The sequence below is a fragment of the Argopecten irradians genome, chromosome 4, assembly GCF_041381155.1.
Source record: "Argopecten irradians isolate NY chromosome 4, Ai_NY, whole genome shotgun sequence".
Lineage (NCBI taxonomy): Eukaryota > Metazoa > Mollusca > Bivalvia > Pectinida > Pectinidae > Argopecten > Argopecten irradians.
This window is the reverse complement of record NC_091137.1, coordinates 48,294,497-48,310,519: the sequence shown is the minus strand read 5'-3', so window position 1 is coordinate 48,310,519 and position 16,023 is coordinate 48,294,497. Positions and strand designations below refer to the sequence as shown.

The following is a 16,023-nucleotide window of genomic DNA, read 5'->3' as shown; positions in this document are numbered from 1 at the left end:
GGTCTAAATCCAACGGAATCCCTTGGATGAATTCTACCGCTGGTGAAACCGTTGCTTTGATGACATCATAAAGTGGCTGCCACCGTTTGTAAAGCCATAAAATACGCTGAGGAGGTGGTGATAGTTTTGTCATACAAGATTGAAGCAGTGTTTTGACAAAATAAGTCTTCCCACATGAGGTCGGTCCCGAAACAGTTGCGGTAAATGGATGTTTAAATACAAACTCTTGATGCTGCTGCTGCTGCTGCTGCTGCTGCTGCTGCTGTTGTTGTTGCTGTTGTTGCTGCTGCTGCTGTTGCTGTTGTTGCTGTTGTTGCTGCTGCTGCTGCTGTTGCTGCTGCTGCTGCTGCTGCTGCTGCTGCTGCTGCTGCTGGGTATTGTTCTCTCCTTCCATATGTTTATGTTTTATGTGACGTTTTAAATCATGTGGCCAGATATATTCACTAAAGCAAATTTCACACTGGTGCTTCATATCGATGTGTTCTCGTCGGCGTCCAGATTACTAAATGAGAGTTTTACAGTTTGTCCCTATATATATACCGTGTCAATTGCATTGTGGGTAAAAATAACTCGACCAATTATAATAATATTTAATATTTATAGTCCCTGTTAATGAGACGGAACACAAGTCAGGGACCCATCTTGTGTCCATCTGTACGACAATCTATAATGGACAATGTATATTTACAAATAGTCGAGAGTCATCTACCACCCGAATGATGGTACTCGAATAATTTGTGTATATGTACACCATTTCCCATCACACTATGTCTTGACATTAGACCTTTCTTGGGTAGTTTACTCTCCTGATATTCTCCAATGCCCGTATGCATAACTAGTGATGCCATCGGCAAGCAAATATCGTTTGTCGTCGAATGGCGAAAGGCCTCTTTTGGTTAGAGATACATTAAAAAGTTGCTGTTTGTAACTTCTGATCTGGTTCTTTTTTGACATTATGATTTTCTTTTGCAGAAGGCTTTCTTTGTAGTGCTCGAAACGGGTATGGTTTTCGATGACATATTTTTTTATGCCCTTCGCTTTTTTCGATTCTACGTTTGTTTCTAACATTTTCCCATCTTTTTCTTTTTTACAATTGTAAGTGTAGGCATACATTTTCGCTTTTAATCCAACAAAAGCATGAATCGGGTTCCCAAAGGTTTCGTCCTTCATTTTCCCTAATACCTTTTTATTTTCCATGCTGTAGAGAGGATGGGATGTGCAATATTCTGAGGTGTCAAACAAATGTTTGTCTTCCGACATATCTTGATAAATGTCCTCTGTCCTGATGACGTAGGCCAAACTGTCGGTATCGGTAAAGAGGAGACGTGCATTGCATCCATATTTTCGTTTCATATAATTATAATGAAAGTCATACATCAATGTTTTGGAGACATCGAGAATACTGAATCCCACGTATATAGGTCGGTTCAGATATAGTTTTGATTTTAGCATGTGGACACCAACCAAATCCTCCGAAAAGATCCTAAACTCGTGGAAAGTTGGTTTACATGTTAATTTCATGGCCTTCTTCTCGCTGTTGACGAGTTTAACATCCATTCTCTTCCTTAAATTTTCCATGGTCTTCCCAAAAACGCTATTATTTCATCAGCTTATAGAAATCTTTTTCGAAGCTGTTTCGCGATTGCTTCCTTTTTTGGGTGTTGTAATCAATATAAGGCTTCAGCCAAGGCGACTGTTTGAACACTAATATTCTGTGAACATTTGTAAGCTTCATGCCAAGAGAAAGATATTGCTTCAGATTTCGATAATGTATGACATAATTCTCCTTGTTTTTGAGATTTGGTATGAGTTTTTCGGATGAATGATAATGATCTAAGCAGTCATGCTGATTTCCGCAGTCTCCTAGATCCCGCCATAATGTTTTACTGTAGTATGACAAATCATCCTTTCCTACAGTTATTCGTTCAGGAGCCAAGGGGTATTCATTGTGTATATCATGGAGATCTGTTGAATACTCGAGATTTACTTCTAATATGTATCCCTCACTTGCGTCATCCGGAACTGTCGTGACATCAAGCTTGTCTTTGTCGGTATCACTCAGCCAGAAAAAGTCATGAGTGGGTAGGGATTGAGACATGGCCCATCCATACAAATTGTTTGCATCTAAGTAGGTGATGTATTCTTTTGGTTTCATTGGATCATAACCTGGTACGTATGGGTTGTTTGCCTCTGCAAACCGATGACTGATCATGGATATACCCCCTCGCAAGCCTTTTTCGATAAACAGATGTTGATCGATGTCTGTGAGTAGCTCTAATTGAACTCCCGTCATTTTCAATGCTGCTTGCCACGCTAACCCAGGGGCGGTGTAAAAAGTGAGCTGCATCGAGCCCGTATGACTCCAGACATAGATTCCTAAAGTTCTCAAACACATCGGCGAGCCCGAGCACATCAGTTAGCACGTAGAGATCCGAGTATTCTCCAAGATTGTTTATTCTAAATGTTTCCCATACTCGGAGAGCGTGTTCATACTTTTCATTAGATATGTCTTCTCCAGTCAGACTGCTCTGGAATGCTTCTTTTGGAGGAAGACTGGCTTCCTGAAACCTATGCGGACCATCGAAATAGTCATAGGGATACACCTGTTTTTGTAGGAGAAGTTCTATATCCTCTTCACCAAAATGCTGTGTCATGTGTTCAAACTTTTCTTTACCGTCTGCGGATAAATTCACGATGAGTTTTTCCAGTGATGTCCCCATAAACTGAAAACTGTCTATGAAGTCCATACAGCCCATGGAGAACGAAATGTATTTCTCCATATTGTTGGGTATACATTTGATCTCTTTATCACACACCTTTCCAATGGCCTGCATGATTAGATGGGAATCGTAACCGCGTAAATTGTGAAATACAACCGGAATGCGTCCCGTGAACTTAAAGTTGATGTTGCACTCGTTGTGAGCAGCTCCCCCTAAATTTTCCGGTCACGTGACAATGGTCCCTTACTCTGTCCTCACCTAACACTTTTCCGCAAATGTGACAGTTAGTTGCTTCATCGAAGGCTTGCCAGTCAGTCCCCGTCATATCCATTGGCTCGACGTGTTTGAACCTTTGCTCTATTTCTTCCTGTTCTTTTAGCATGCATTCAACAAACCTTTCCGTGACATCTGGTCCTCTGTAGACCACGGGTTCCTTTGATGTTTCTTGTATGAGCCCTACGACTTTATAGGCGAAGCTGGATGGTACATGATGTGTGGTTTTCTCCGTGTGGGATTTGTCTGGGTCGACATCACATCTCTTTATAGGCACCTGGAATGACTCGAAATCCGCATATATAATGTAAGGTACCTTAAGCTGCTTTCTCATATCCTTATAGAACAGCCACTTGTCCTCTTCTGTTGGTAGTTTAATTTTTTGAGTACCATGCTCTCGGCAGTAGGATATGTGATCTTCTAAAATTCTTTGTTTTGTAAATCCTTGCAAACAGTAGATACAGAAAAAGTGACGGTGACTGTCACTCTTTTGATTGTTTAACAGACGATTCAGATCTTTAATCCAACAAAAATGTGACTTTCGTCCATCTGATATCAACAATAAATCGACGTGTCTCTCAAACCTTTGCTTTGTCACGTGGATCGGGAAAAGCGAATCTTTTTCGTATCCTAATACGCTGATGCTGATTTTGTTCAGTGTTTCAAACTTGGTGATGTCGGCTACTTTGACGGGAAAAGTAATGCCTGTGAAATCGAGTTCATCCTGGTGGATACTGTATTTACTGACTCGCTGGGAATCTCTCTTGGCCGAGTGTAATGCAGCAAGCACTGACCACATGAAACATTTCTTGTCTTTGTTTTGAACGTTGATGATGGCATGCTTTGATCTCAGCTTGATCGGTAGAGGGATGTAGCTAGAGCCTTTAAGAGGTTTATAGCGGGCAAAGTGTATCTGAATTTGAATCACCTTGTCCAATGTCCAATTACTTCCCTGACGTTGGTATTCGATGAAGGAACTTTGCATCTTTCGGATAGATTCCTTCATACCTTCATCTATATCCAATGGCTTTAAAGTTATTTGACACTTTCCACGGAAATGTGGTGTGACGTGCTCCACTGTTTCTCCTTTCGGTTTTGACAGCTGTACTTGTATGGATAAGTACCACTTGACACCTCCACCGACAACAGCTTGCTCTATTATCTTCTTAATGGGATCGTATTGTTGTTGTATAAAAGTAGTTGTGTCTAATTTAGCTTGACTCTCGGCAGGAATGGCTACTACTTTGAAGGTTCCCCCGAGCGCTTCTTCGGAGCATGCATCATTCTGTTGGCTATCATCAGCTTGCTTTACAGCAGCCTCTGGGACTAAAGGTGTGTTGTTCTCCTTGTTGTCCTGCCCGCCTATTTGGTTTGATATGTGACTTTTCAAATGCTTGCGGTACTTGTCATTTCTCCAAAATGATTTTCCACAACAGGTATGCTGAGGTTCACCGTGTATCTTCTTATGTCTTGTGAGTCTATCTTTTCGCCCAAAGTCTTTATCGCACACATTACATTTCCATTTCTTATCTCCATGTTCGGCCATATGTCTGGTAAGAGTTTTTTTGTGTTCAAAAGATTTATTACAGTCATCGCAAAACCATTTCCCCTTCTTAGCCTGAATATTATCGTGATCCATAGCTTTCCTTTTCTCCATAGTTTCTACAATAACAAAATATACCGATAAGCTCCCTACGATGTATCCTGAATGAATGATGTTTGAAAATTACAAGCCCGTCCATTTATATCCTACAAATCAATGACGTCATCCCCTCAATTTGATTGGTTAATATTTTTCAGATACTATTAGTATTAGTAGATTTTTTAAGCTTACATACGTGTTTTAACGACTGATTAAAGGACCGGAGTCCTATGGCGTTCGTGCGAAGAACACAGACTACTGTCACCAGTAACTGGCATCACCCAATGGGTCCACATGAATTATTGGTCGGAAAGAGCTTCCTGGATATCGCGGGGACATGTCACATTATAGCGCCCTCTTTCCGTTGTGGACTTGTGACATCGCCCTAATCCAGTACACCTAATTCATGCGTGACAAACACCTCAGTTGTTCTAATTACTTAATATCGAATTATAATTTTATGTTTGATTAATTCCTACTATGCAGTATAATTGTGTCTGATTAAAGGACCGGAGTTGATCTTGGATGATCTCATGTCGACAGCAAGCAAAGATCCTCGTATCAACGAATTATTTACGGAGGGGAGTCATCACAGAAATTTGTCCGTTTTGGCTATCAATCAAAACCTTTACTACAATAAAGACCCAACACAGAGGAGGAATTGTCACTACTTAGTGCTATTCAACAATCCTATCGACAAACAGCAGGTCATGACTCTTGCAAGACAGATGTACCCTGGGAATCATGAATATTTGATGAGACATTTTAGTGAGGCTACTGATAAGCCATATGGTTACCTACTCATCGATCTAAAACCATCAACACCCGAATCATCACGCATGCGCAATGACATATTTTCCGAGCGGTCTATAAAAGGACCAACAAAGCACATCAACGATCATTTTGAGACTGACACTCCGACCGTGCAGACGTATACCCAGCAGCAGCAGCAGCAGCAGCAGCAGCAGCAGATATTACCAGATCAAGAAAATATGTCGGCCTGCGACGATTGTGGTATCATGTTTCAAGACGTTCACGATTTACAGAGACACGTAAAGAAATGGTGTCCAGAAAATGATTCCCGAAAAAGGAAGCTACCATCAAATGAAGAGAATGAACCAGTGGTCAAGAAATGGTTGTCTTTAGAGAGTTTAGAATCACAAGACGAAGAAAATGAAAGTGAAGAACACGTGGTTTTTAATGCCATTATGACAAAAGCAAACTCTGTAAACGAAGAAGAATGGAATAAAAAGTATGACAAATACGTAAATGAAGGCATGTCTGATGACGAAGCCAAAGCGAAAACAGAGGAAAAGATGAAAGTCAAAGATATGGATCAATTTATCAAAGATTATGGATCGATTATTATGTCCATTCTTAAGCTACAAAATGGTAAGATCCACGAAAAGGTCATGAACGATGTCACGGAGCTCATAGACGATGGTTATGACGATCGCAAGGCAATCAAGATGGCTCTTAAAAAGAACCGTCATGTCTTAGATGAGATGTGGGATGGTGAAGATAGTGATGGTGATGAAGATGAGGAGGAAGAAGATAGCGATGATGATGAAGAATCTGAAAAGGATGAAAACTGATATAAATAGACTTTTTTCTTAATCACGTCATTATAAAGTTTAGTACTCGACGAAGAAGGATGTCGTCTTGGGAAGACTATTTAAAAGACATTTACTTCAATCCCGCCAATGCAGGGAGTTACTCTGGACCAGACAAGCTGTATCGATACGTGAAGAAAGCTGGGAAATACGTCATAAGTAAATATAAGATAAGAAAATGGTTACAACGTCAAGAACCCTACAGCCTGCAGAGAGCAATCCGACATCCATTCAAACGAAACAAAATTTTCGTAACTGGCATCGACGACCAGTGGTCTGCTGACCTCATGGACATGGTCAAATTTAAGAGTGAAAACGATGGTTACTCTTATATACTTGTCGTGATTGATGTGTTCTCAAAATACTTGTGGTTGAGGCCACTGAAAAACAAGAAGGGAACGTCTGTGTCAAAGGCACTGCAAGACATTCTCAGCGAAGGGAGACAACCCAGTCGTATCCGTAGTGACAAGGGCCAAGAATTTAGATCCAAGGACGTTAACGCTCTACTAAATCGATATGGTATCACGCATCTATACGCACAAAACGAAACCAAAGCTGCTGTAGCCGAGCGTGTCATCAAGACTATCAAAACAAGGTTGTATAGATATTTCACACACAATAGAAACTACGAGTACGTAAAGAAACTACAGTCGTTTGCTGATAGCTACAATCAGACATATCACCGGACGATCGGTATGGCTCCGGCAAATGTAACCGAAACAAAGGAAACTTCTATCTGGTGGAGGATGTATTGGCCGAAAAAACAACCTGTGTCGACAAAAACGAAGAAGACTCGTAAACCGTTCAAATTCAAGGTTGGAGATAAAGTGAGATTGACTCATTTGAAGAATCCTTTCACAAGGGAATATGATCAAAGATGGACCGGAGAGATATTCTCCATTTCTCAAAAGGTACTTCGAGGAGGTCTACCTCTATATAGAGTCAAAGACTATGATGGGGACGAGATCAAAGGGACTTTCTACCAGTCTGAACTACAGAAAGTGGGAGTCAGGGACGACGACATGTGGAAAGTGGAAACCATTTTGAAGACAAAAGGAAAAGGTCAAAACAAACAATACTACGTGAAATGGCTTCACTGGCCTAAGAAATTCAATTCCTGGATATACGCGTCTGATTTAACCGATTTGTAGGAGAGTGAACTACCCTAGAAAGGTCCAATGTCAGGACCCCGTGTTATGGGAAAGAGCGTACATATACACATATATACATATTCAGATCGCTCTAGTACTATATCGTGGGAGGTAGATAACTCTCAGTAGCGTAAATATAATATTGTCCATGATAGAGTAGGTAAATTTTGTAAGGATGAACGTAGGATGGCTCTCCGACCCATGTTCATTCAATCGCGACGGGGAAAATAAAACATGTTGGTAAATATATCACCTCCTTGTTATTCGTTATGTAATAATTTAAAATGATGCAATCATTGCCGTTATCAATAGATGGATTACCCCATGACGATATAAAATAGATGGGAAAACCCATATCGATTAGAACCCCCCTCTTCCCATGACGTCATCGATCGGTACCCCCCTCTTGAAGGGGGGTGCCATAGGGAGGTGCCAGGGGGTGGTAAGGATTATATAGGAGGTGCACTGAGTGACCCTGCGCCAAAACCGGTACTTTTGTACTACTTATCGAGTAGGCTGTAAATTTCCGGTCTCAACATTACTTTTTAAAATCGTTTGAATAGGACGTATATGTTTAGGTAGTGTATTGTCGCTCTCCTGGCCAGTGAATTGTAAACGTATTACCCTAATGTGCACTAGTATTACTGATGATATAATTGACCCAGTAAATCGAGTGATATGAAAGGTAAAACTATAGTCTAGTTTAGACAAGGTAAATTCCGAATCATATAATTCCATACAGTATATATCTTAATTATATACATACTTATATTTTTATTGAAAGCAAAACATAACACTTCGCTGGATTATATTACTGAAAATGAACAATCGATGTGGGAATTGAGATATATTTTTCATACAATTCTACTTAAGAACTACTTTCCTTGTCTATATATGTCAATAGGAACTGGATGTTGTTCTTGAGTCTAACTACTGAATTCATATCACTTCGAATACATTAATTAACGACAATATTTTACGTATATATATTATGAACATTAATTATGTAGGTCATAATACCCTTATAAAGGTACCATCCTCTACCTTTCGATATTGTGTATTGAACATTTAACGCGAACCCCTCGAGCTTCTCTGCTTTCAACTTTCCATTAGACTACGGTGTCGTTTTAAGTGGCTCGGTAATGCAATAGGTTTGAGTGTATCTTAACAAAAAGATTTGAAAGTCGGTAATGGAATAGTCACGATTATCTCCCAATGTTAGTGAATGTAAATCGGAACATTCGGCGACTATACTTTCAACGTACAATTATTACTAGTACCTGTTACATTGCCAACCATACACTAATTATGTGGAATACCTATGCGGGATACTTTAGACCAATTCATATTAGCGACGATTCGATTTGACGTTTTTATCCATTTTAAAGACTTTTTCACATCGTTTTCATTTTTTGGGATCTTGAATTCTAAAATGTAAGGTTTTTGTCACTCGTTAAATACACGAAGTTCAATCCCAAAATTAAAAAAAAACAAAAAAAACATGATGTACAATATAGATTTTTGTTCAAAATATTTTCACAAGTGTATTCAATAATTTGCCAGGGTCAGTGATAACAGGTGCAAGGGTATTACAAGCTAAATTGATCATTTATACGCTAAATCTTAAAAGAATCATTTGGGAATCGTAACATTTATTATGGAATATTATGGAATAGAAAAGAGCAATGCGTACATAAACTGCAGTAAAAATCAGTGAAAGAATAGTGCACAGGCGCTACAATATCTTACGGAATACACATTGTTTATTTCACAAAAGTCACACATGTAATTCGGACTTGTAACCCCGGGTTCGATTACTAGTAGTTATAATTACATGTCGGAACAGCTCGGTCACCGGTACCTCCCTTATGATTCAAAGTGTGCAATTAATAAATGTAAGGTTGCTGTCTTTCCTCATGTAGTTACTTTAATCAAAATGTCTCCACTTTCTTCTTTACCTCTCTTCTAAAGCTATGGTCATAATTGAAACATGACACAGATTTCTATGAAAATGATTATTACTCCTTTATCACTGTTTAATTGAAATGAAAAAAACACCATCATATTTTATATTTTCTAAAGAGAAGTCAAAATGTATATACATGTACATATAAGCTGGTACAGTAAATTTGGTTTTGAATCTGACCTCATATGCATAAAAATAAAAATAAATGAAATGTGGAAATAACTCATAGGTGTAGAAAGCGCTTGGGCGTGTCTCGTATACCCTATGTGCACCGTGATGTGTACTCGATAGCAGCTAGTAATCGCTGTGGATTTCAATCCATGCCAAGTATGTCAGGTTGTGATTAGTATATGTTAATTACATTATATACCTGTGTGTCCTTAGGACGTGTGTATTACCACTCATTCTACCTACCTAATCCCTCAAGGGATATCTATTACCTCACGGGGACGAATGTGGTACTACAGAGAATATACAGTATGCTATACTAATATGGGACAATACTATACGACGTTGCATAGGAAAGAGGGACACGAAGAAATTTAATAAAAAAGAAGAGAATACACAGCAAGTGATAATCATTTGTGACAATAAAATGTAACTTTCTATAGGACAGAGAGACAGGATTATATTTTATAAGAAAACAGAGGATACACATTCCAATCATTAACAGAAATATGCTCAAAAAACCTTAATGTCATTGACAATTCATTCATAATTAGCCTCATTTATACTTTAAATTCATGTAGAAGCAGTACACAATGATAATTATCCTCCCCTATATAGCACTACACAATGATATGGCTAGTTATCACACCAACCATAGTGTGCATCTTTTAATAAATCGTATAAGAACCCATTATTTTTGTTCGTCTTTTGGATGATAGTCCGAAAGCATTTTTTTCTGTAGTTATACAGCAACATTTTCCAAACTTGAACTTCAATAAAAACACTCCATCTAAGACTGATCAGTATTTTCTTTTGATCTATGATGATATCGATTGTATTTATCGATTCCTCAAAAAAAGTTTGTTATTGAGGGTATTCAAAAACTAAAAAAATACCACGACAGAAATTAATATTTGTAACGTTATGTAATATATCAAACAAATATGTCCCCAGTCACGTTCGAGAATAATAATAGAACTAATCTTTGCTAGAAGCTTTAGGCATAAAAGACCTATCAATTCACAGTCGTAATTGAACGAATTGAAACCTAAAAATAAAAAGAGATTTGCATTTCGATAGTATGGAGGTATACCTCAAGCTAAGTTTTTATTTTGATGGCTTAGTCATCATCTCAAAAACGCATTACAAAGACAGCGGTAATTCCTTTCATTATTGTTATGATAAATGAACATCCGAAGTGCAAACCTGCAAGACATTAAAAAGCTATTATGATGGTATCAGGTGTACCATTTAGGTCTCGAAGGGACAGTATTATTTGCTTAAATACCCACAACTGATAATTAATAATCGATAGAAATAACATATAAAACTTGTCATACAAATATATATTTTAGATCGGAGGGCATTTTGTAGAACGCCACACACCATTTTAAGGATTAGTTTCCTTTGTACAGTCGCATGTACAGTTTGTGTATTGAATAGTCGCCTATTATCGCCAGTTCCGCCGCCAGACAACTTTTGGTGTCCGTGAATCGAGGTAAAGGCCAAGATCAATGTTGACAGTACGAACATTTGTAGTTAGCTATTTAAATTAGTGGAGCAAGGTGTACGTTCGTTATATGTGTGTTGAACATTTGATAAGTAAACTCTGTCTGTGTGGTTACTCTCAAGACTTGTGAGACGAGTGAAGGTGTCGCACACCAGGCTATCTTGTCACTGTCGATAATAAGACGTTCGGATCACCAATGTGTTTATTGGATAATTCTATCGGAATGAACAATATTTGCTGGAAGTTAAACAACAGTCATATACAAAGTGAAACTTAACAGAACAGTTCTAATTTAAATTCACCTTTCTTGAAAACTTAATACATACAACACAAGGATAATGTCATTTTGTGTGTCGTACGGAAGATTAACTGGAAGTAATATTAAACATATTTATTCTACAAAAGAGTTCAGGCCTAGTGTTAGACGTGTCCCAAGAATATACAACCCGCCTCAATCTCGCCATCTCTCGGACAGTTATCTCGCTGCTTCTCTTAAGAGAAGACTATATGCAGACGATGATGAGTATGGTTACATCCCACGAGCACCAGCCTTCCGACAAGTCTCCGAGGAGGAAGTGAACAATGTAGTTACCAGATTAAGTCAACCAAATCCGATAAAAGTAAACCCTCGGAACTGTAAGCAATATCAACGGGGATTCGCAAAATACAAACACGAGGAGGAGGATCCGCCCGAGGAGTGTCTAAAGACCCCCCGCGAGGTCAAGGACATGGTCGCTAGGTTACACGCTCCTAGTGTGTGCAGGAAAGTCCATTATCGCCGGGCAACACATTCAGCCAACTATGAGGACGATTTCGAAGAAATGCCACCCGTTTCTGACTAGTCTATTTCAAACAATTCATGTTGTTGGATATTGAATTACTATGGTGCGATTATAAATGCAATGATTCCTTATTGACAACAGTAAAGTTTTAAAATCAGACTTGGTGAAAGTACGTGCATGGCTTCTCTACAAGATACAGCATATATTTAGATGTCACATTTTATCCTGGGAAACGTGCTCAGTTATATTAGATTTGTCATTCCTATTATTTTTTACAGGAATTAAGCGTATAACATTTTATGGTATGTGTGTATATGTTGGTCCCGTTGTTTTCTTCGTTATTTTCTGTGCAACAGTTTCGTTTCTTCCTTTTTCCCCAAAAAATTTTTTCTTCATTTTATGTTTCTAAACATAAATATAAATCAATTAACCTATTTAATATCGATGTAATAGTTTATTAGTTCAAATTGACTTTTCGCTATCAAACGCAATTTATGTTTGAATTTCTCAAACTATGATATATGATATATACATGTAAGATTTATTCATGTTAGATTTAATAAATATGCCCATATTCTACTATGAATGTAGTGAAAAAGACACGGGAGAGGTACTAGGATAATTGACTTATTGACTGATAAGTGACTTTTGAAGTCATCTTATGGGTTTTTTTCGTTAATTGTTTTTCAAACTTGCAATATTTTGACTACAGCGAGACTTAAGGGTCCTGTAGGAGTACATTATATACAACTGCGAGGATAATCCAACCAATCCCCCCTAGTTTGTCATTCCGAGTGCTTATTGAATAGAAAGAGGTATACTGGATGAATATTATTATCATTATTCGTTTTATGTCTGTGGGTTGCATGATATATAATTAAAAGGTGTTTTATTATTTTATACGGAAATTACTTTTATATCTAAACGGATATTGACATTATTTCTATTTATTTATTTATTTTCTGAAATATACCTATGTAATTATACAATTTATAAAGCATATGGATACAATTATAATTTTCTACAAAATCATTTTATGTTACGTTGTGATTTGTTATAATTGATTGGTACACAGACTAAATATCTTCAAGTCAATTTGACATCAAAATATTTGACCTGAAATTCACCTCAAATCTCCCTGAAAATAATTTGAAATTGAGATCAATTTCATATAAAGAAAACTTCAGGTCAAATCAAGGTCAGGTTTTGACATTAATTGACCATTGTGCTCTTTCAATTGAATTTGTCCTGACCAATTCCACATGAAATTTACCTGAATTTACCTGAAGACTATGTTAGATATCTTTTGCAATGCTTCGTTCGCAATCAAACTTCGTAGGCAGTTATAAGTATGGAGAAAATCATGAGTGAATAAAACGGGTTTATACCGAAGCCAGTAAAAGAATTTATATGCAATACGATTGAATTACTAATACTGTGTTTTGTGCGGTAGCTGAGATGTCCAGTTGTCTGACATACATGTACATATACATTCTACACTTCTCGCTCACATTTGGATCGTGAGCTCTAAATAGGTAGTAGGTTGCTGATTTGTCTCAGCATACTCTCGTCTACCACTTAAAACTGTCCTGAAAATTAAAAACAAATTACCCACAGTTTCGTTTTGAAGGCAATACTAGGTTGGGCTAGTTAAAACAAACAGACTATCAGCATCTGTTTTAACAGTTTCTTTGTTTTATTTAAACGCACGGCGACACAAATGTTTAGTTTCAGTTTTAAACGACCACATCAACTAACGATATTGATCATAAACTACTGTATGTTATAACAAATCATTGCTTTAGCTCTATCTTGTAATCTATTTATAACACCGATAAAACATCTACGTATGATAATAGACTGACCTATGCCCAGTATCAGCTTAGTCTATATCAATTTACTTATGTGTATTATTCAAATGTATTAAAGTTTCATATGGACAAGTAAATCTAAAATGTTTGGATAGTAAATATACTCGTTAATGGAGCATTAATGATATTTACCTATCACCACAAGCTCTTCACCCCAGGGTCAATAGGTAGAAAAAAAACACATGGCAGTTGCTGACCACAGGTACTCAGTTTTGCACGACCACATCAACAAAATATATTGATGATAAATTATACATACAATCAATGTGGTACGTTTATTGATATTAATAGCCTGACCGTTGTCTCCCTAGTTTATGATAAATTGCTTATGTGTGTTATTCAAATGTATAAAAATTTGATATTGACACAAATAAACGTAAATTGTTTAAATAGTAAATATACTATTTAATGGACCGATGATGATATCTATTATTATATCTTAAATCAGAGATTTAAATATCCTTGGTTAAATGTACAATAACATTGTTAGTAACCATATTCAATAGAGCATACCCTTTGTGCAATTATTTAGAGCATACCCTTTGTGCAATTATTTCATATGAGACTATATTATACGGGTGACGTCACTGGATATAAGGCAAATTATTGTGATAACTTGTGTCCATTGATACAAATAATTCATATACATGTAATTGATTTCGTTACTCTCGAATGAAATTAAATCTTGTCAACATATGAATTATAAAAATAAAACATGCGAGAAATCTCTATAGTGACAAAATATAAGACATGCTGAAAAAATATATGTTATGTGAATTGCATTTTAAAATAATTACTCCAAAAGACCAAAGCAACGTTAAAACATGAATTTAAAAATTGATTTAGGTTAACTATAACTTTATTTCTGCTTGTTTAATATCAAATTACTTTATTTCTGCTTGTTTAATATTAAATTACTTTATTTCTGCTAGTTTTTATATTAAAATTACACGTACTTTATTTCTGCTTTTAATATAAAATACTCTGCTTTTTAATATTAAAATACTTAATTTCTGCTTGTTTAATATTTATATATAGATGATGTTATATCACTATCGTACCACCTCATTATTCACGTCACACAGTAACAAATGTAACTTTGATAAAGGCATATTTATCTAACATGTCATTAGTACGTACTCGTTCTTATCATCGCCTACCTGAGCGGGTAATGTAAATCAATTAGGTGTTTTTATCAATTAAGGTTAATTAATTACCTGTAGAGATCACATAAGTTACCTGGACTATTTCTATTAGGGTTATCTACTCCGGTCTCTAGCTAGGTACTTACGATACGTAGATAAATCTCAAGAGATATTGCATGGTTAAAATGGTATAGGAAAATGTATGCTTATTAATTCTTTCGTTATGAGACCATATAAGACCAATCAAAACCCGGCAATTAAAAGCGTACTCATTTAGCCTCCTTTAACAGAGATATATTCATCTTATCTGAGTCGTGACTGGCTCATTACAGTACTGGTTTATCTAAACTTCATGTTAAACATAGTCATAGTCAGCATGATAATTGAAAGAATATATATCAATTTGTTTTTATTCTTTTTTAAATGTCTTTCAGATCTTATCTCTTAGCTTAAAGTTATATGTGTCGTAAATTTCATACTGACGAATCAATGCGAGCTTTCAGAGTATTCTTCACTACCGAAAGTTAACATTTTGAGAATTACTTAGGCTTTTTGTTTTAATTTTTACACAGACAAAACAGACCTCAAAAACGGATTTTGGCAATACTGCCAAAAGTCATCATAATTACGTCCAATTTAATTAAGATTAGACCTATATTTCCGCTTAACTATGATGCTTTACAATACTCTTCAATACTGTACAATACTTGAGCGTATTGTAGAATATCACGTTACAGGGCTCATTTTGGTTAGATTGAATTGCAAAAGGTACAGTGTAGTGAAATGAGTACATATAGTCAGAACATCAAACGAAATTGTAGTCTTTCACTTCATTTCACATTTTACGGTGTTGTTAGTAGTTTTAAGGTGACTCTTGCATAATGTGTTTATCTAAACATATAAAATACCTAAAATCAAGAACTTTAACTATGAAAAAACAACTGTTTATAAGGCAAAATACCTGCTTGACCGTGCCTTTGAATGTTTTTTGTAACTTCATTCATCATTTTATGGTTTTCTATTGCATACATAACTTAATTCTTTGTTTTGTCAATGCTGGATAAATGGGTTCACGTTAAAGATAGTGCCGTGGATGGTTTGGCTCAAAGGAGAACGAGTATTAGTAGTTGCGCATGAAATTTGGCTGAGAGTATAAACATTGTTTTCAAGTTTATTGATTAC

The 16,023-nt window shown here is 36.6% G+C and overlaps 1 protein-coding gene across 1 annotated transcript; it reads left to right on the top strand.

Moving 5' to 3' along the window:
* The first annotated feature begins 5,168 nt into the window (after positions 1–5,168).
* LOC138322333 (uncharacterized) lies at positions 5,169–6,230 on the top strand. Its single transcript, XM_069266369.1, has one exon. It carries the CDS (start codon positions 5,169–5,171, stop codon positions 6,228–6,230), a length of 1,062 nt encoding a protein of 353 aa, XP_069122470.1.
* Positions 6,231–16,023: the final 9,793 nt, after the last annotated feature.

Excerpts from the sequence above, each read along its gene's own strand:
- LOC138322333 (XM_069266369.1), top strand. The coding sequence starts at position 5,169 with ATGTCGACAGCAAGCAAAGATCCTCGTATCAACGAATTATTTACGGAG.